General features: G+C 32.4%; 1 protein-coding gene and 2 long non-coding RNA genes across 4 annotated transcripts; 1 reads left to right on the top strand and 2 right to left on the bottom strand.

Moving 5' to 3' along the window:
* The first annotated feature begins 1,097 nt into the window (after positions 1–1,097).
* Positions 1,098–19,492, top strand: LOC148619759 (multidrug resistance-associated protein 1-like). 2 transcript variants are annotated; one of them, XM_088579995.1, is made up of 26 exons: positions 1,098–1,231; positions 3,714–3,881; positions 4,497–4,625; positions 5,270–5,398; positions 5,546–5,607; positions 5,818–6,117; positions 6,819–6,996; positions 7,808–8,062; positions 8,378–8,443; positions 8,600–8,737; positions 9,272–9,418; positions 10,042–10,126; positions 10,438–10,504; positions 12,136–12,262; positions 12,477–12,653; positions 12,921–13,088; positions 13,230–13,529; positions 13,708–13,927; positions 14,113–14,423; positions 14,653–14,852; positions 15,458–15,584; positions 16,301–16,402; positions 17,090–17,236; positions 17,393–17,718; positions 18,002–18,196; positions 19,233–19,492. In XM_088579995.1, exons 2-26 carry the CDS (start codon positions 3,738–3,740, stop codon positions 19,348–19,350), a joined length of 4,218 nt encoding a protein of 1,405 aa, XP_088436121.1. In that variant the 5' UTR covers positions 1,098–1,231; positions 3,714–3,737; the 3' UTR covers positions 19,351–19,492. The 2 variants fall into 2 exon arrangements, with proteins under 2 accessions (XP_088436121.1, XP_088436122.1); XM_088579996.1 differs by having other exon boundaries at positions 1,113–1,231; positions 3,711–3,881.
* On the bottom strand, positions 8,797–12,289 carry LOC148619760 (uncharacterized). The gene is made up of 2 exons (XR_015921644.1): positions 12,153–12,289; positions 8,797–9,071 (listed from the first exon to the last, which is right to left on the bottom strand). It is a non-coding gene; the product is annotated as an uncharacterized LOC148619760 (long non-coding RNA).
* LOC148619758 (uncharacterized) lies at positions 15,325–22,499 on the bottom strand. The gene is made up of 3 exons (XR_015921642.1): positions 22,090–22,499; positions 16,848–17,034; positions 15,325–16,487 (listed from the first exon to the last, which is right to left on the bottom strand). It is a non-coding gene; the product is annotated as an uncharacterized LOC148619758 (long non-coding RNA).
* Positions 22,500–22,503: the final 4 nt, after the last annotated feature.

Genomic DNA, 22,503 nt, shown 5'->3' with positions numbered 1-22,503 from the left:
GTCTAATAAAGACCTACAGTTTTCACTAATAACTCTTTTAAGTGGTCGAAAAACAGGTCGTTCATTGTCACCTACGTCGCCTTCAACAAAACCATCCCAACATAGTCAAGAAGAGCATCTTCGTTGGTCAGTCCTACAGGGGCTTGAAGTTGACTTGATGTCCATAATGCCAAAGGAGACGACTTCACCGTGCGAATTTTGTGCCCGGCCCATGCTTTTGCCTAAAACTATAAACGCCTGTTAATTTCATCAAGATACACATAATGAAGATGTTGGAAGTTGACGACAAAACAATTCAGTTAAAAATTCATGATTTGCACTTTTCTCTTGGAGTATGAAGCTAAATATAAAAAAAAGAAAGTATTCTTTTCATATCATTTACAGAATATTCCAAAAATATGATTCATGATTTTGTGATCTCATGTTGACAGTTCATACTACAAATTCAACACGATTCCGTCTCAGTTTTAAACCATTCTTTTTTTAGTCATCATTTACCGGTCGAACTTCACAGTGTTGAATTGAAACATATCATCCGTATGCATTAACCTTACATATACATGAAATAGAGCCACATTATAAATATTAGATTTCACGTTTAATAAACTATTGTAGTGATGTAAAAACGTCACTTTACCAGCTATAACTTAAGTTAAAATAAAAAAAACCTCAACTTTACACAACTTTTCCGAGTTGCTCATTTACTTTTGTTACTTTGTATGTATGATTTTAGTTACTTTATGTTCTTTGTTGTGTATGTCTGTTTTCCATGTCTGGTCTTTGTCCCTGGATTACATTCTTTTGATTACCGCTATAACCTTGGTTCCCTTGATTACTCTTACATTAATCAGTTTCAACGACATATACCACATTGTCAACGATTTGATCTGACAAAACCCACAGCCTTTTATAAAATGAACTTGACAATTTAAAGTTTGCAAATAATGTTTAGTACTTAAAGCGTATCGTGAATCTGATTAAACCGAGTATCTCTATATTTCTATTTAATATCATGATAATTCAGCTTTATACTTCATTGTTTTACTTTGGCTATTGTCTTTCACCAATATATGACAGCTACGGCGTTCCATATTGTTCTATTTTTTATTTCAAACTTGAGTGATCCGGACGTTTTGTAACGCCGTGTATAAGTGAAAATTAAAGTTAATGACCTCATTTCTGCTCATGGTGTAAACACAATCAGAGGAAAAGAGAAAAAGAGATAAACAAAGTAGGTTTAGGCATACCATTTTGTTCTACAAGTTCATAATAACAAATCAGGAAGAAAGAAATTGATAAATGATGTAAAGTTGTTTCTGCAACTTGATAATACTATTGGTGCTTTGAGTATTCAATATTGTTTTAAACCATAGCTGTTGTATGAATAAACCATGTTAATATCCCCAAGAAAACAAAACTCACTGAATAATCGGGTTGGTTCTTTCAGGGTCTTCAAACTCAATAAAGTTAAGCTTATTTAGTTATGTACATGTGGGGAAACATTTTGTTTCTAATAATAAGCACATACATTCTTTCAAAAAGAAGAGGACACTTACCCTACCGGCACACCTTGTCCATGCAGCCAGTTTTTACTGGAATACGGATTGCTCATTTACTTTTGTTTCTATATGTTATTTTTGTCATTTCATGTTATTTGTTGTGTTGGTCTATTTTTCTTTGTCTAGTCGTTATTCCTGATTTATGTTTTTTTTTCATTACCTTTCGATCCCTGCATGGTTTCCTTTGTTTCCCATTCAATATAGCCTAATTAAGAATATGTTCTCATCAATAAATCCGTTTCTATTTAGCAATTATTATATTTCTTATCTTTAACTATTTACATTGATTAGATTTTATTCGAATTTAGAAATGTAATGTTTTCACAAAACCCTTCTAAAGGTATGTATATTGCATAACCTTTAAAAAGAGTTTAAATATTTATCAGATTAAATATTTTCATATAAGTGTAAATGTAAAATTTGATAATGAAATAATCTAGTTTACGTATTTTACCGATTCATAACCATACAAAAAGTGTAAGTATTTCGATAGTATTCAAATATAACGAAAACTGACTTATTCCTTCTTCATTGCAATTTTAAAAAAAAGACATATAAGACCCTTCTGCTATAGTTAAAATGATTCGACACTTTTGGAGTAAACATATTTCTTTATTTATTTTTCCCAAATGCAAACTGACTTGTAATATACTTTGTTTTTAAGATTATTCCACTTAACAGAAACTTGATTTTAACTTAAATGTATAATGTGAATACACTATGATGAATATGTTTAGAATTTATGGGGGAAATGTTATGTATTTTTAGAATGATAAAGATGACGTCACTCACTGGTTAGAAACAACACCTAAGGACAATATCATAATACCTCGTGTATATTGTTATATTCAATCTATTTATATATTACGTGGCAACTATTTTAAATTAAAAGAATAAGAAAATAAAGCCTTCGTTTTAAATAAAAACATGAGCACAAATTTTACTGGATAGTGAAACGTTCCGAAAATCTCGGTGTAATATTTTCATACATAAACTGCATAGACACTATAGTGTATATTTGACGATAAACTTTGGATCTATTTGATATTTTAAACTCACATATCATTCATTTATAGACATACTAGCATACATTTTTTTATGTATAAACCCATGATTCACCTTCGATAGTGGTCAGTGTAGTTGGAAATTCCATATATCAATTAGTATTTCACAACGAGTTGACATTACTTGTATCATTATCTCCCTTTTCACAACGAAATGGTAGGTGTTCCAATCAGGTTCTCTCTACCAAGTAATCAGTAATCGAGATCACACCATCATTTTCCTTTCGTGTATATTGTGTGTGTGTATTCAAGGACATTCACATGTTTTCAGATTTATATAAAATCGTTTACGATATGAAATAGTTAAGCGATAGCTTTGATGGTTGTAGAAACCTCCAAAACCTCTTGTATATGTATGTATGAAGAAAACTATTATGTTTATTTTAAAAACAACAAATACAGTGAATATGTACGTGAATGTTCGAAGAGTTCATTATCAATAAAAAGTCTATCTACGTCTAGCATAACAGGAATTCATAATTCGGGACCACTGACCACTCCAGTGATTTTCTATGTACCTAATTTAAATTTTGAGCATATTTAAGTTCAACCCCTTTTATAGGTCAGCCATAACGAAGGGTAGAGTTAGCGACGTCAGATCCCCCAAAGTACAACATTATTCTTAAAATACTTATATATACCGGTTGGGCCGAATATGTGTAAAAGAAAATAAACTGTTAAACTTACAAAGCAGTACATATAATTAACATTTCGCCATACATGTCTTCTCATAAAATTTTACTTTTATCGAATAATAATGTTCAGTCCGATTTAAATTAATAACTATGCACAAGAAAATAAAATCGTAAAAATGTATTGGGAAAATATTGCGTATATTTAGAATGCGATAGATGACGTCACCCACTTTCACAAACATTCCAATGGATGTAGTATGCTTGTGTATTGTAGTAGTCACGACAAATTATTGTTAGTAAAAATAATCAAATAAATATTCTTAATTTTGACTAGTTTTGCTTTTCTGTCAATGATCTCATTATGTTTTAAAAGTAAGGTACTTATCAAAGATTTATTTGTAAACAGTCGCTGTTTAAATTATTCAGTTATATATATTGTGACCTTCTTGAAGCAGGAATCAGGAGTAAATCAAAATAGTATGAATTTCGGAGACGACTACAGAATTATGTACGACATGATGGCAGATTGGAGCCCTGGAGTAATATTACTAATTAGTATTCAACTTGGATGCATACGTAACCCGTTCCAAAAATCAGGGAAATGTATTACCCATTTTCAAGCGGTAAGTTTATGGAAGGTAATATATGTCTAATGACACTAACTTACAACATTGATCTAACGTTTATAGTATACTTACAAAACCGTGGTACTGGTCTTTACCGAATCCTGAAAAATCTAGAATCTTTCTAAAACCAGACACAATTTAATTTCCTTTACTTAAGTTCAAATGTTTTTCGAAGTTTTGTAAACCGAAAACCTTTCTTAACCGAATCAATTTTTAAATCAAAAAGGGGTAAGTTTAGAAAAGTTACAGTATATTATGTTCCAATTATCATGAATGTGGTTATAAAAGGGAGATCAAGGGAAGTCAAACAACGAATGTAATGTAAGGATAAAGACAAGATAGGGAAACAAAGGACATATAATAACCATAAAAACACGTACACGGAAACCAAAAAAAATTTTTTTTAATTAAAAAATGAGCAACCCGTCTCCACTGTAAACTGGGAGCAAGGACTATGTGTATCGGTATGGTATTGTCATGATTCGGTTTCACTGTATTTAAATATGCCATATTGGATCTTTTCATAGAATATAAGATTCTTAAGTTTATTTTTCAAAAAAAAAAAAAAATCGACGGCAGGTTTTAATCATAGTATGCATGGTTTATTTGCAGATTGTTTCTCTGGGAATAGTGTTTCTGACACTAACTTCTACCATGACTTCCATGATAGCAGTCGTATTTGGAGAGAAGACGTTACTTCCAACATTATACATCCTGTCACAACTCGTTATAAATTTTGTGGTAAGTAACAGATCAAAATCTGAAATATAGAAATAGAAAAAAAAATTCACAAATATCTTACAGTATATCGTTGATCTTTTACAAAATCATAATGTTATGTCTTGAACCTGTATTAAAGTAGTAGTAGAGAAACTTCAAAAAAATATATATATAACTATGTTTTGCATTAACCATTGCAATTTTGTCATGTTTGCAAGAGTAATCAAGGGAACCAAGGTTATAGCGGTAATCAAAAGAATGTAATCCAGGGACAAAGACCAGACATGGAAAACAGACATACACAACAAAGAACATAAACTAAAATCATACATACAAAGTAACAAAAGTAAATGAGCAACTCGGACTGCACTAAAAACTGGGAGCATGGACCAGGTGCACCGGTAGGGTAAACGTCCTCTGCTTTTCTAGAAACACCCGCCGAGTTGCTCATAAAAAGTCAAGTCCGGGGTAGACAAACGAGGAAAGGAGACTCTGCTTCATCGACGACAGCCCTGTCGTATTGCAATTCAATTTTGCTGTAATGTAATATTTTTTGTTACATTAGTAAATACGCTAGAAATGAACGACAATATCATTATTCAATTTGATTCTGAAAATTTAAAAAAAAAAGAAAAACTCAGATATTATTTTCTTTCATTTTTCAGGAATTTAGAGCTAGTGGTCTGTTTGCTAAAGTATTATTTGGATTTTACATCTTCCTTTTAGCCACACAACTCTATCAAAAGTGTTCAAAGGAAACTCTCACACATGGAACGCCCGCTTTGAAAAAAAAGGTAACAACTATCTGTTAGTTATTCAAACTGAAAATTCTTCAATAAGACACATTCTTACATTCCTTGCAGTCGGTATATTTTCCAAGTTACTTTATGTTTATTTAATGATATTTTTACTTAAAATCATTCCAACTTTTACTATTTCAGGAGCAAGACCTAGAAAGCAATGCATCCATAATTTCAAAGTTGACGTTCAGTTGGTGTACAGAGTGAGTATGCCGCAGTTTACGTATTAACAGCTTACACTGTAATGAGCAGCAACTTTCATTCACATAATATCTGCAAATATTCATGCCATAAAAACTTACAAAATTTAATTTCACTGAAATTCAAACCTGAAGCAATTTAAATTTCGTATCAGATGATTATTTTGTACATATGTATTATGTTTTTGGATTAAGAAAATGAATGGTTTCTAGATTAGTACTTAAAGGATACAGAGAAAAGTTGACAAAAGATGACAGACTCCATCTAAATGATCAAGATAAATCAGGCCCTGTAATACGTTTGTTTCAACACGTCTGGGATAAAAAGGTTAAAGCCGTTACGAGGAAATACAGCTCAACCTTAAAAACAACACAAACAGACGGGAATGTTGGTATCGTTCAACCGAACCTTGCTATATGCTTATTCAAAGCCTTTAGACGGTGCATTTTAATTGACGCTTTATTCTCAATCTGTTTCGATGTTATGACGTTGTGTACACCATATATTTTAAAGTAAGTAAAATATAAGCGGGCATCATAAAAACACATAGTTGTATTTTGTTCAAGAAACAAATTAAATTAAATTTTTGGTGTAATATATATATCACTGTCTATCAGTCTCCAAATTGAGAAGAATTCACTTAAGCAACAGATGTTATTATTCAATTTCAAAACGTTTTTTTTTTTTTCACATTCGGCAACAATATACAGACGCACCAATAACAATATACAGAAGTGTCAACAATAGGACAATTCAGATGCTTCAAATCATTCCAAGTACAAGTCCTGAATGTTAAAACATGAATTAAAGATGACCTACATACACAGTGTAGCGAACAGAATGAATATGTGGTATATAAAAACTGAAAATAAGGGAAAAACGGAGCACAAAAGTTAAAGCACTAAAAATAATGAACTCCCATAAAAAATGCGGTTTTCTCGTCAAGCTGGCAAGACAGATGGCCCATAAAAACAACATTGAAGCAATTCATATCATGGACGATATTATTATATATTGACTGCTACAAAATATCATGGTGTGGAAATAAAATCAATAATGTGATGAGGTAGTGGTGGACAAGTATCCGCAATAGACAATAAAAAAATACCATAAAACGCGGGATAACAAGACTTTGTTTTTGTGAAGTTTTGTGCTGCTAATTTTATTTAGAAAGGTTGTGGGAAAATGATTTAATGTAATTTACATTATATAGGCTTCTGATACAATTTACACAAAACAAAACAGACATGCTGTGGAATGGCTATATATATGCTATGCTTATGTTCGGTGTAACAGTATCAAAAACTTTGTTCATATCACATCTACGCCACAATAATTGCAAGAATGAAAGACGAATCTGGGCGGCTATTACTTCCCTAATCTACAAAAAGGTATTTTAACGCAATTTTCAGTTTAGAAATATGACGTAATATGCTTTATATTGCTAGAGGTGTTAGACATTTCTACTTTATCTTGAAAAAAATTACTTGTTTTTATTTTTTTATTTTGGAAAAAAAATGAAATTTAAATCATAAAGTTTGATTGAAGAGCTAAACTAATAGAAGCTAAGAAAAGAACTTTTACAAAGCAAGTTAAATCGCCTTTTGTAACCAGTGACAGAATTTATCCTTCTGTTAATTTGATGATTTTACAGAAATTGATCGTCATAAATACTTACACTACACAACTTCAAATGTATCTTATACAACTGTCATCATTGAGAAATTTGTTGGTTATTGGTTATTTTTTGAAAAATTGCAGTCGTATAATTGTATTATGATGTCGTCGTCTGACTTTCGTGAACAATTTGGTAATTAGACAATAACTTTCGTATTAATATATGTATGGATCTTTATGGAATTATAAAGTATCATAGAAGGATGGTGTCGATCTGAAGGCTGTGAGTCGAACCGTTAAAGAACTAGGGGCGTAAATAGCCCCCCCCCCGCCAAAACAAAACAAAAAACAAAAAAACAACAACAACAACAACCAAACAAACAAACACTTTTAAAATGTACCAACAATGATTTATCTATATAAGAATGGTAGTTGGTTTTGTACACCTTTTAAAAACTTAGGAAGGGCCGACAAGAGTTTAATCATTATAGCGTCTCTTACCGGTCTGTCATAAATATTCACCTACATTTTTGTTGTGAATTATAGTATTGGGGTATCTCATAGAATGTTTATTTATTTTTTCAGGCTCTGAAAATATCAAATTTTGCGAGAAAATCGTGCACTTCCGGTGAAAGTGTAAATTTGATGTCTGTAGATGCAAGGAGAATATCATCATGTTTACATATAATTAATGACATATGGTCCATTCCGTTGGTATTCTGTGCGACATTGTATATGCTGTGGATGGTCCTAGGTGTTTCTGCCTTTTTAGGAGTAGTGATAATGGCTGCAACAGTTCCATGTACCTCCTTGCTTGTGAGGAAAAATAAACATAATCACGTGAGCGGATTAAGAAATAATCTTCATCTGAATCGCCAATGAATAGATGTACATGTATCGTGTAATATATCGTCTGGCGTTTAAAACTTCATACTAAAATAAGCAATTCTTTTGGAATAATATGGTATGAAGCATAGACTTGTATCTCTCAAATAAGAAAATGAGAATGAAATAGCCAAAATACCTTTTTTTCATATGGTATTTTGAATGGGTAGACAATTATGTTAATATATTAATTGTTAAAAGCTAATGTTATAAACTTTTTACTTGACATCTGTCGGTCTCAACGTTTAAAACTTGTTTTAATATTTGTAGTTAAAAATTATGGACTTAAAAGATTCAAGAATAAAGATGATGAATGAAGTGCTGAATGGTATTAAGGTATCGTAAATTCTTATTACTACTCATTTAAATGGTAACTTTTTACTCGATTCTGAGGACCTCAGTTAACTCGTAACATTTAACGTCACAGTCATTTGTACATTTTATTGACAATGTTTGTTCGTTGTTTATAGAAATGCAACTGGATTTTTATAGGTTCTAAAACTGTATGCATGGGAAAATTCATTTGAGAAGCAGATAAATGAAACTCGAGAAAGGGAGCTAAGTGTTATCAGAAACGAGGCAATTGTTAGTACCTTGATCAGCCTAGTGTTCTGTATAACTCCATTTTTGGTAAGTGTTTATAAATGTAACCATAACAACGATTCAAAAAAAAAAATTAAAAAAACGAAGAGATTATTAAATTATATTGAATATAACCGTAAGATTTGTTTAAGTCAAAAGGCAAATTTTGACACTGTAAAGAAATATTTAAAATACAAAAAAATGTCTGTCATATTGATATTGAAAATGTCGTTGTGCTGTTCCAAGGATTCACCCCTCATCAGCAGCATTCGAACAAAATACATAGGAAGAACTAAATTTTAAAAGTGTTGCTGACATTTTTCATCCCGGCTGGGTTGTTGTCTCAATGACATATTCACCACTTTCATTCTCGTTATAATGTCTACAAAAAATCCAGAATAAAGAAATCAGCATTTTAAAGCTTATAAACTAATAATACTAAAAAGACCGAATAAGAACGAAACTGAACTGATATGTTCCGACACATAATTAAATTTGTTCTTTATTGCTTTTGTCAAACAGGTTTACTAAAAATGAGTTTATTTCTGTCATTATCATCTTGGTGCAATGTCAATTTTACAGGTCTCACTTGGGACATTCTCTGTGTATGTGCTTATTGATGAAAAGAACGTTTTGACAGCTGAAAAGGCGTTCGTGTCCATTTCATTATTTAGTACACTTCAATGGAGAGTGACAGTACTTCCACAAGTGGTTAACCACATTGTACAGGTCAGATACTCTTGGTCAGGATTGCATTAGTTGTATGAAATATAAAACCTCAATTACCAAAGAGAAGTAATATGAAAGCAAAAAGGAAACTACTTAAAGTGAATGGGTCAAAACGGGATAAAAGTCGTCATTGCATAGCGATTTAAAATCATATGACCAATATGACTTTCAACGATTTATAATATCGAGCATATTGGGTTAACATTAGGGAAGCAGTTATCTTGCATTAAAGCAGAGTTATCTCGTAATTTTGCATTTTGCAATAATTCCATTTAAACGATTTCTGAAGACATGATCACGGTTACTTAACCTGCAAATACAAGGGCACTATAATGTAATACTGTCATACTGCATCGAATGTTGAAGTGTTGCGTTGAGATTTCAACTGAACGAATTGCATAAATACTAATGCAACTTTATAAAAAATTTAATCGAGTATTACAAATATGCATCGGACAGGTTACAAATTCATTAAACGTAGCGCTAAAAGTAAAATTCACAAATTTAGACACTTTAAAGAAACATATGCATGATTTATAATGAGAATATTAAGATAAATTTTGCATTTCTGTGACTTGAACTTATACATCAGTTACTCTATGATCATATATTCATGCATACAGGCAAATGCTGCATTTAAACGAATCCAAGCCTATCTCGAAAAAGACGAGATAAACACTGGTGCTGTAACAAAAAACAATACCTCCCGTAAGTTTTATATTAGCATAAAAAATGCCTGTTTAAATCAACCTTTTCCTTTAGTAAATGCATTTCTGCAAAAGTTTCTTGCAAACAAAAGGAAAGTTGTTTCCGAAACGGCAAAGTGACATTATAATGTGGCATTGAATTAATAGAAACGACTTTTGGTCTGGTTTTCTCTCTGTAAAATCTACGTCGACATTTCGTTCGGAAAGACAAGAATTTGCGGTTTAGTGTAAGTTCTTAAGAATCGACGTTTCAGGTTTATTTTGTCAAAACTGACACCACACCATATTATTATTATTAACATTCTTTTATAGAGTACGCTGTTACTGTACAAAATGGAATATTCTCCTGGAACAAAAATGAAGAACCAACTCTAAAAAAGTAAGTAGGAAAAACGTATACTATTTTAAATGAATATATTCGATTTGAAACCAGTTCTATCTTTAAAAGGGATAGCCGATGCAGTAAAATTTTGTTCTTTTTTTAAAACGTTCTGCATTTCATTTAGGAAAATAACAAATGGCACACAATTCAATTTTCGGTACAGTTATATGGAAAGCCACATAAGTTATCAGTATTTGGCCAATTGGGACGGGAAACAGAATTGCGATCAGATGACTTGCGTTTCTATAGCAGAGAGGCTTTAAGGTCAATGGGTAAAAAGCGAAACTATGCCGACTGCTTAGGAAAAGCGTCATTACCTGACTCCTTTACTTTTGTTTATTTGCACGTCTTTATTTGGTTATTTCAAATATGTTTCACCACTCTAGTCTTTATCCTTGGAATATTTTCTTTTAATTTCCGCTCGAATCGTGGTTCCCTTGATTACAATAATCAAAACACATTTTGTTTTACATTAGTGGGGTATTACCAGGTTTGATCATTGATCATTTCTAGCTTTATATGACGGTAGTTGCAACACATTGTTAAACGATTGCTTAAAATGTCGTCATGTCATTATCGAAATCGAAGAAATTTCTGAAAACTACTAAATTGTCAATACTAGGCCCTTTTGTGTTAACTGTTGCATAGTCGTTGAGAATGCATTCAGCATGTTCAATATACACTTCCTTGAGAAAAGTTGTTTTATTCTGTCCAAGCCCTACCTAGCGGAAGTATATATCATCAACAAAACAAATCAAAACAAAAACAAAAGAAGCAGTTTCGATACATATGGTTGATAGAGATAAATTTTGTTCATCGTTTAGGTTTTGCTAAAGTCATAATCTAGTATATTAATAGTCAAGATAATTTTTGTCAAGATGTTAAGAATGAAATTATTACGTTCCTGAAAACTGCTTAATGCTTCTTTATACAGTGTTCTACATATATGCATGTTTCCTTCCTTCACAAAACATGTTACTACAGCAATATTTTGTGTAAACAAAAAATTTTAAAATAAATGTACAGATTTACCAGAACAGATTTTTGTTTGGAAATGCAAATATGCTGTAGCCTAATTATCTAGAGCAGTACAAGCTACATGTAGCTATAATTTGCGACAAATTTTCAGATTTGAATGAGAATTTTAATATTTAATGTTTATTGGTGTAGGTATTTCGCTGGATCGTGGCATAAAATATATCAATTCATCTAAATTTAAAGAAGTGGCATTTTTAAAAGAAAGTTAATGCTAGCTTGCACTGTATAATACCTTTAGCAACAAAACTATATGAATTCATGTTTTTGACAGCTGCAGATTTATTCTAAAATATGTTGTTTACACTTTTGCTGTTAATGTTATATGGAAGTTATAAAACATTTTTTCTTAAGTCTGACTTGTGCTTGTCTGTTAATTATACCACAGGATGCATTTAGCCAAAGTTTTAACCCTGCATTTGATGTATTATTAAAACTATGAATGAGATAAATGGAAACCCTGCATTAAAGAATGTCCTAAATATTGACTTTAGCTGAACCTTAAACGCATTTCTCTCTTCATAATTTAAACAAATATATATTTGGTCAAAAGAGCAACAGTTTTAATTCAACAATATTATGTTGTTTTACAGTATCAACATTAGCATACCAGATGGATCATTTGTTGCTGTAGTTGGCTCTGTTGGATCTGGGAAGTCATCACTTCTATCAGCAATTTTGGGTGAAATGGAACAGGAATCTGGAAACGTTAACGTTAAGGTTTGTTACAATTTCATGCTCTTATGTACTACTTGCATTACCAGTTCCACTAGTACAGCTGCAGATGGCGATGATTAAGAGGAGGCGGATGTGGAACAAAGCTACTGGCATTTAGTTTTCTTTTGCCGTATGTATGGAAATCTACAAAATAACAATGTTTTTTTTTAATATTCATATTATCATACGAGAAAATACAAAACGATGTTTCTTACAGGGTTCGATTGCTTATGTTTCCCAGCAAGCTTGGATTAGAAGTGCAACTGTGGAAGCGAACATCCTATTTGGACTGGATAGGAACGAAACCAAGTACATGAACATTATTGATGCAACAACTTTACGTGTTGATTTAGCCATGTTAGAAAAGGGAGACCAAACAGAGATAGGAGAAAAGGTAAATAAACATGTATCGTTGAAGACCAATGAGTGGCCTTTAGCTGACAATTTTCATCCAGGTAGGGTTGTTGTCTTTTTGACATGCTTATCACATCCATTCTGTTTATATAAATGCTTAAGGTGGATATATAATAAATTTAATACACATTTAAATGAAAAATAGTCCTTAAGTAACTGGATATGATCAAATTTTGACTTTACGACTTTTTCCATGACCGTCATTGTTTTGTTTCGAACTGATTTGTATGTGATTGGTCATTATTAGGGTATAAACTTAAGCGGAGGACAGAAGCAAAGAGTGAGTTTAGCACGTGCCGTGTACCAGGATGCAGATCTATATCTTCTTGACGACCCTTTAAGTGCTGTGGATACACATGTTGGCAAGCATATATTTGACAACATACTGGACAAAGATGGAGAACTAGGAAATAAGGTACTACTGAAAGAATGATGTTATGTCTTGTTTTTTCTTTCTTTACATGTTCACTGGTACAAATGTACTTGCTCAGTTTCAAAACTTCATTGGATTTAAAAAAAGATAACAGTGTTTTTTTTTTTATTTTTAATATTTTAGACGAGAATTTTAGTAACAAATGGTGTACATTTCTTGCCTAAAACTGACATGATTATTGTAATGGATAATGGACGGATAAGTGAATTGGGGTCTTACACAGAGTTAACCAACCATAAAGGTCCATTCGTCGAGTTCTTGGACAACCATATGATAAACGTAATAAGAAATCCACAATCTGCCAGTACAGAACCAAGGTTCGATACAAGGAATGACGTATGTGACAAAAAAAATTCTACAGGAGATAAGAAGGATGAATCCGATTCTGATGGTGGGGCTGATAATTCAGAAAATGACAAAAAGGTACATTTCTTATTTAATGTTGTCTCTCTAAATTGAAGAATAATGTTTAAACTACAAATAAGATTGTTTTTTTTCTTTCTTGTAATAAAATAACATATATATGTGTAATATATATTTTATGGAATTTTCATCAAAGTTAAATTTAGTTCAATATCTTAAAGCATTCATGTCTTTTCAGGCCAAAACTGGAGCACTCCATTTCTATCTTCGGGCAATAGGTTTCCCTACAAGCTGCTTAATTCTTGTTTTCGAAATCCTGTTTGAAGTAACTGCACGTTCCACGCATGTGTGGATTAGCGCGTGGACGGGTGACAGAACTAATGACATAAATGGAACTGTTGATATTGAGCAAAGAAATATGCGTTTAGGAGTGTACGCTGGATTGGGAATTTTGCAAGGTACAGTCCTTCTTACATGTACCACTCATGTCAAAACAATTATAACTGAAGTAACCGGAAAATGTTTTCAAGTTTTCAATACATGAAATCATGGGTATGATATGTGCTTCAAGTGAATACTATAAAACACATCAAAGAGTAAAACAATATTGTCGAAATGTACTCTATCGCTATTTGTATTGTAGGTGTTCTCCACCTCCTAATTGGACCAACGATTGCACTTGCTAGGCTAAGATCATCAAGGGAACTACACAAAGATCTTCTTAGAAATGTGCTTCGTTCACCGATGAGTTTTTTTTATTCGACACCGGTGGGGAAAATCGTAACACGCTTCTCAAGAGATGTTTCAAAGATTGACAACGAAATAATACATCAGTTCAAGAACTGTTTTATCAATGTGTTAACTGTCATCTTCAATGTGGTAGTCATTTCACTTGGAACACCAAAGTTCATCTTTATTTCAATGCCACTCATCGTAGTATATTTAAAATTACAGGTTTGTCTAATTTATATTTTTTTAACTTATTTTCAACTATATAATGCAGCTTACATATGTCATCACCACATCATTGTTTTGTTAGTATGTAGAAAATATGTCACTAACATTGCATAAAAAAAAACAATTTCATTTTGAGAAGTAAATGAATTTGTAACATTGTAACAGTGGTCCTGTTGACTGAAATAAGTCTTATGCTTATTATAAGCTTGCTTGTAACTTTTACTAGAGAATGTATGCAAAAACTACAAAACAGCTCAGGCGATTCGAATCGGCAACGAGTTCTCCAATATATTCCCACTTCTCCGAAACTATTTCCGGAATATCAACTATAAGAGCGTATAACCAACAGGAGAGATTTATAACAGAATCTACGGAAAGAGTTAATGACCACATGAGATCCCAACACTCAGCTAGATGCACATTAAGGTTTGTTGTCGGTAACAAGTATTCTACCACGATTTAAGTAGTAGTCTTTGTAAGAATCATGCAAAATCTGTTAAATGTGATATACCTCAAAAAAGGCTACATATTTTTATATTTGATATTAAGTTGATTTATGGGTCTATATAATGAAATGTGTAAATATTTATTCGAATCTGCCTGCTCTTAGGAGATAATCAACATTGAAATTCTGATAGATTCTACTGCATTTGAGTGTCATTTACAGAGTTATCTCCCTTAATTTTGAAATCTACAGTGCATTCTATATAATTTTTATCTCCTAAGAGCATGGGGTATATAAAAAAATCGACTTAATTTCTGTTTACTATGGCATTTCAAACAAAATATCAAAAATAATAATATGTAGGCTTTTCACCCATGAATCACCTTTTGCATGATTCTTAGCCGGAGTACTACTTACGTTGTGTAGCGTAAGTCGAGAAAATAAATTGAATAATAACACTTTTAGATTGTTTATTACTAGAATCCAAAATCTAATTTTTAACTGTTGTGTTAGCAACATTTACTCATTATATTAATCTTCTTGCGATGAAACTGTAAGCTGTTTATTTGTTGTTTTTTTTTTTCAGATGGTTGGCAATACGACTTGAAATGTTAGGAGCACTAGTTGTACTGTTTGTGTGTATATTCGCTGTCATGGGTAGGGATACAATAACCGCCGGTCTGGTCGGTTTAGCTATTACATATTCTTTACAGGTATACTATTTTTTTCTATATGGGACTTTATTCATAAAATTGGAGGTGGTCGATGAATGTTGAAAAGACATGTTTGGTGGAATGGTTTCATTGAGCTCTGCTGTCAATCTCCTTCCGTAAACTACAGATGCTCATTTTTAGTGTAATTGTGAGGTTAAAGGGAATGGGCGTGTCATGCGTTGATATTGTAGCTCCTTATACGTAGTTTGTTTGTTTGTTTATTTTTGTATTTAAGAACCACTGGGTCGATACCGCTGCTGGTGAACCTGCGGTCCTTGAGGGTATTCACCTACCCAGTAGTCAGAGTCTGACCCCAAATTATATCATATTTTTTATCTACCCTATTTATGAAATATTGCAGTATTCAAGATTTAAAAATACGTGAAACACTGAGGTTTCATTCTTTGCATTGCATATAGTAGAACCTCTCGGTGATGGATTTGGCTTCCTCTTTCGATAGTTTTGGTTTTGAGTACTTAATGTATTCAACTAATATTTTGATTATGATCTTCCTAATACATATTTGAGTTTAATGCTGCTGACAAGAGGTTACTCCTTGATACACGTGTACAGCATATCAACATTTACCGTATACAAAACTGGTATTTTTTAAATTTAAATATGTGTTTTCTGTTTTTTGTTTTTTTTGTTTTTTTTTGTTACCCTTCTTAGAGCTTCTATAACTTAAATAACGTCGTTCGCCATTCATACTGCAGATAACACGTTGCCTTCAGTCAGTTGTTAGGGTAACTGCAGAACTTGAAAGCAATACAGTATCTTTAGAAAACATTCAAGAGTTCACCGAATCCCCAAGCGAGGTAAGATTCACTGAATTATTACTCTAAAGGGTTATTACAGACAGTCATGACAAAACAAACATCTTCTGGAATACAGCATCCATATCTGCAACAAAAAGTAACGAAGTGTCAAAAATAAGCATATTCAGTCATCAATATCCAAGTACTTGGCTTAAACGTGATAACCAGAAACAAAGATGTTCTACATGCACATTGTAGCAAACACAATAAAATATAAGTATATATATTTAAACATATATACAATTATATATATATATAAACGAAGAACTTGTTGTGCGTGTTAACCCTCCCTCCCCCAGAAAAATAGACACGAGTTAAATTAGGTGCTTCGGTAGGGTAATCATATCCTACTTCGCTAGCGGCTGCCCTAACGTTAAATTGTTATTTTGCAAGTGAGTAAAATCTGGTAAGAATCTAGCTGCAATGATGAAGCTTCCCTACATACATGTATTATGTCAAGGCGGAGTCATAAAATGGTCCCATCAAAGTTGGCAGTCATTTTTCTAAGTCAAACACGTGGCATTTTAGTCGATAGAGTGGCAAGACAGTGAGTTGTTGGATCGGAGTCAGAATGTGCCCGAGTTGATTGACATCCCTTCCTGCAGACTGTTGCTTCTTCTAATTGGCTAGCACTATGAAAACAATGGTATAAAATGCATGAAAATAATCTACCAATATTGTTTTCAGGCCAAATGGAAGATTCAAGGGAAGGATCCAGGTTCAGATTGGCCAGATAAAGGGTGTATTGAGTTTCATGACTTCGCTGCGAGATATAAGAAAGGGTTAGATCTTGTCTTGAAAGGAATAACCTGCAGGATAAAGCCAAATGAAAAGGTAAAAAATCCTCAGTTTTAACTTGGTCGCTGGGAGCAGATGTTTTTATCGATTTGTGTAATTGGCAATTTATCTTAAACTGTTTTCTCCTGCCATGAGACTCAAAATCTAAACACTAGAGAGACATAAACAGTAGTATTTTTACTTTATTGACAGATTGGCATTGTTGGCCGAACTGGTGCTGGGAAATCCTCCTTAACTATGGCATTGTTCAGGATTATAGAGAGTGCAAGAGGAAAGATAGTGATAGATGGAATAGACATTTCTACCATTGGGCTTCACGATCTTAGACGTAAGATTACCATTATACCTCAGGATCCTGTCTTATTTTCTGGTACACTGAAGATGAACCTTGATCCATTCGAGGAATATTCTGAAGAGGAGTTATGGAGAGCATTAGAGCATGCTCATTTGAAGAAATTTGTCGAGGGATTGAAAGGCGGTTTACAATACGAGTGTTCTGAAGGAGGAGAAAATCTCAGGTAAAGGCATTCATGAGATTTAGACATGACCGTAACGATTAAAAACCATGAATGAAGACGTAAACAAAACTCGATAGTCGTGAATGTATTATCAAGTACTATATGTATGTCATGAAATTACAGGCGATGTTTTTAAGCTATAGTTTTGTTTCTATCTGTTACAGTGCAAGTACTCAAATATCCATAAATGACTTTTTTCCGGAATGAAAGAGATTAAATAGTTACATGCAGACAAAGAAAAGATCTTAAAATATTTTTTCTTATTTTTTTTCAATTGGAACAGCATTGGTCAACGACAATTGATATGTCTGGCCAGAGCTCTACTGAGAAAGACTAGGGTGCTCGTATTAGACGAGGCCACTGCTGCTGTAGACTTAGAAACTGATGAGTTGATACAGAATACTATCAGGACAGAGTTCTCTGATTGTACCATACTCACAATAGCTCACCGACTGAATACTATCATGGACTACACAAGGTTGGTAAACAATTCAATATTCTAAAAAAATATATTTTAAAAATAAGTATAATATAAAAATTGCAATTTTCGGTATGCTGTACATGTGTTCCAATGAGTAACACCTCAGCAGAGCATTATAATCAATTTCGCAGCAAGTGCAAGATTCAAAGTTAATTGCATACAAGAAGTCCACATAACCACAAAATATTGAAACAGAAAGCCAAATCCAGCGCTGATAAGTTCTTCAAAGTATCCGAAGGAACTACATTATTGAAGCCCCATAAGGGAACAATCATTTGATTACTAGGGGGCTAGGATCAAATTTTCTGCTTTCTTGCAGTATAATTTCTGAACTGACTTTTAAAATTTTTATTCTAGCCTGTCCTGGATTTTTTTTCAAACCAGATCTTGACTTTGTTTCTACCACATGCATTCTGCCTTTTTTATTTTATCAAATTTGTTCTGTCATTGATGAAAGAAGTAGAAATGCATAAGATTAATCGATCGTTAATCCATAGACAAAACAATGCCGCGAACACAGAAGTTAATACATTGGAAAATAAACGTGACAGTGGAAAGACAGACTCGTCATATTTGTCATAAAGAATTTCGTTCTCTCTTTAGTAAATACAAAGGTGATCAAGATAGTCATAAGAGGCATTGTGGAAAATGTATTTAAAACACCATTTTCTAGTTTTAAACATTTCTTGTAATATGCAATATACATGGCTGTACAATAGAATATATCGACATGTTTGTTTGGTAGATGGATGTGGAGGTTAAAATATTTGCCAAAACTGGCGCAGAAATCAGGATTAACTATGAACTTTTAGTTTTCTTGTAAATATCCGTTAGCATAAATACATCATGGAATGAAGTTCGATGAACGCAAAATTACAGAAATGTAGATAACTAACATATCATGCTTTAAAGCCATCAATATTGTTGTATTCAAAAATGTTGTATACTTGTGTTTGGCATTAGTTTTATAGTTTCTGTGTCTCTATATATATCATCATTAATATATGTTATACTGTCTATGTACCTTTTGTAGAGTGCTAGTTCTAGACTCAGGAAGAATTAAAGAATTTGAAAAACCGTCGATTTTACTTCAAAATACCGACAGCGTGTTCTACGGAATGGCAAAGCAAGCCGGTTTAGTGGACAAATGAAGCCTCTTCCAAAACAAATATTATGTGTTCATAACCTGTGATTGACAGTATTGGTGAAACACAGCAAAAAAAGTTCTCTGGCAATATTTACCGCAGTTCTTATTAATGATATTTTGTGTGTATTAAAAACATTTCGTATGTATTCTCCCCTATTACTTTACTTGTGAGTGCATACTGTGCTGCCTTCGTTGTCATCTTTTTTTCTGTGCATATATCCATTTAAAAGAGAAAAAAGAACGGATACATATACATGTATGGTGAAACGCCACAAATGCGCCTGCGTGTTTTCCCAATACAAAATAGTAAATAAAAGTATTTGAAAACTTATGTACCAACATGGCATTTATAAACTTAATATAAAAAGCTTGTTTGAAGTATGGTATTTGGGACAAAAAAATAATTTCCTAGTATTGCTGAAATAGAAAGAAATTAATAAACTCTGAAATTCCCTATTTAAACTCCTGAAAAAAATTGTATTGGATCTTTATTCACAAAGCCCAAAGTATTTTTATGTCATCTTGTTTAATACTGAATCAAATATTTAATTGACAGTTCTAGCAACATGACACAATTTTAAACTTGAGATAGTTCGATATTTGTAACATGGGCTCATTTAAATGCTACATGTATGATACTGTTTAATTGTGCTGCATCGGTCACGTAGAACTCTTGTTTGAATTATGGAGGCTAAAAAATCTTTGATGAAAAATAGATGAAAAATTTCATTCTGGAAAAAAAATACCCTTTAATGATTACAGCAACCTAAAAGAAAACTGGGGACATGAATTTTGCAGATACATGCATGCGTTGGATAAATTGGTACCTATAGAGTATAGTAATATTCTTGGGGAATTTTTTTGTTGGTTTCATGGTGTAGACAATAGAAAACATTTTGCCGAACGTACCAAATGAAAGGGGTTTTTGGTATGTTATAACATGTACAATCAAACATATATACATGCGACCTTTATATGGAATACTTGAACATTTATGATAGAAATTGTAAGTTTGAAAATCGGCATTGGTCATTTAAAGAACCCTAAAAGCTAAGTAAGCCGTTTTTACTGTTCACAGCAGGACATTGAAAAATTGTCAATTTTGGCAACTTTTCGGCGTGGAAGTGGTTCATTATTTTGCATTTCACTCAAAACTCTAAGTATTATCAAAATATTCAAATATTCAAAATATTCTTTGATACCGTTAGGAAACTAGTCGCTACATTTTTGTCAAGCACAGGGCATATTTTGTTTTTTGTTTGTTTTGTTTTGTTTTGTTTGTTTGTTTGTTTGTTTTTTTGCTTCGGAATACTTGCACAATAAAACTCTCTGGCTCAGCTGTCTGGCTAGTACAAAACAATGCCCGTTCAATATGTTAAACGTTCCGAAATGCATACAATATCTGTTAAAGGTTTACAACTACAAACCAAGCATTCAATTATATTGTACGAAAGGAATTTACTCAGAAAACTTGTGGGCTTATTAAAGATATTTTTAAATTATATCTTAACGTCTTATTTTGTGAAAAGCCACGTGCACATTGTTTCTAATAAGAAATATTGAGTCTAATGTTGTAAGTTATGTTTTATTAAAATTTTGAATCTGACAATTCAGACTTTTTATCTACTAGGTTTTATTCAAAATTTTAAAAAAATATAATTTACAACATTAGACTCAATACTTCTGATTAAAAACAATGTTGCCATTACAATTTACTACTTATATAAAGTTTCTATTTCATGGAAGAGATAACATTTCACGTCTCACCGGATTTTGACAACCAATCGAACTTGACCGATATACTTCACAAATTTTACCCACTTGCAATATGACTGGTGTCGCTGGTGGTGCAGGGCATGCTTACCTTTTCCGGGCACCTGATGCCACAAGCATTTTTTTATGGAGTCATGGTGTAACATGATCGAAATAATTATTTATGTTCAATCTCACTTTAACAAATGTTTGTTAAAACCCTGTCAAGTAAGTATATACCTTATAAAAACAATTTTGATGAGGCACTTACTCTAACAATTAAGAGCAAATGTCCGTTACAAAAATCTGAAGGTTTGTAAACACAAAGGTTAATGAAAAAAAAACTATTTTTAACGAACGTATTTCATAACAACATTCCATTTACAAAATATTTGATAAGTCAGAGTCATGCACATTCTTTAATAAACTTTTAACAAACAGGGAGAACACAAAAAAAAAGTCTTTATATCAAAAATTAGAACAGCTAGACAGTGGTATACAAAACAAAATAACTATAATAATATATCACTATCAGTACTACAGAGACAATCCATTTTACGAAAAAAAAAAAGGAAACATACATGGTCTTTAAAGCAAAATCAAACTACTGGTCATCAAAATTGTGGTAAACAAATCAAATTCCTATTACATGTAAGTTTGTGATGACCTTAGAAGCCGCAATGGAGAGGCTATACAGTTAACTTGCTAACCTAAAATAGATACCATCACGCACAATACAAATTTGTGGACTAACATAATTTAAACTGCACTCACAGCTTTGATAAATGCATGTGACTCAATTATACATGTATCACGTACAAAACTTACAGAAAGATTAAAAAAAATAAAGGTAAATTGCAAAACATTGTATAGAAAATATGAACTCATTGTCCAATGATTCCTTTTCACTTGGTTATCCAATCAATCACTACTAAGAATAGACTGAATAAATGGGAGTAAGCACCCTTGTCTTGTACACTCCAGTTTTTACCTGAAGGGGTCAGCTAGCCTATTCGTTGCGAGTAAATGAATTATTACTTGCACTGAGAAATCTTCATACAGAATCTTGAAAATGTTTATTTGCAATCTTAACTAGTATGCCATAATCGCCACATTCCATCTTTGTAGTTAAATGTAATTAAAGAAAATGTGCGATGTTTGAGAAAAAAATGGTCGCTTATCTAGTTATCTTCCCGAATACCACCAAGAACGGGCAGATCATGTGGACAGACAGACGCATTCCTGTGGCAATATTAAAACGGACGGTATTACGCAATATGAGTCCGGTCTGGTGGTACAGGTGGGCGGAGTTGACTAATAAGGATTGTTAAAAAATTATCTATAATTCAATCTATGGGTTAATTAATACTTTCTGTTGCCGTTTTTTTTCTTCTTTGTTGATTAA

This window comes from Perna viridis, chromosome 4 (assembly GCF_037379345.1).
Source record: "Perna viridis isolate PV_CMFRI_1.1 ecotype Kerala chromosome 4, ASM3737934v1, whole genome shotgun sequence".
NCBI lineage: Eukaryota > Metazoa > Mollusca > Bivalvia > Mytilida > Mytilidae > Perna > Perna viridis.
Note: the sequence above shows the minus strand (reverse complement) of the source record. Positions and strands in the feature narration are given on the sequence as shown.

Coding starts and splice junctions, on each gene's coding strand:
- LOC148619759 (XM_088579995.1), top strand. CDS start 3,738: ATGAATTTCGGAGACGACTACAGAATTATGTACGACATGATGGCAGAT. Junction 12,654..12,920: donor AAACAGAGATAGGAGAAAAG/GTAAATAAACAT, acceptor GGTCATTATTAG/GGTATAAACTTAAGCGGAGG. Junction 14,853..15,457: donor TCAGCTAGATGCACATTAAG/GTTTGTTGTCGG, acceptor TTTTTTTTTCAG/ATGGTTGGCAATACGACTTG.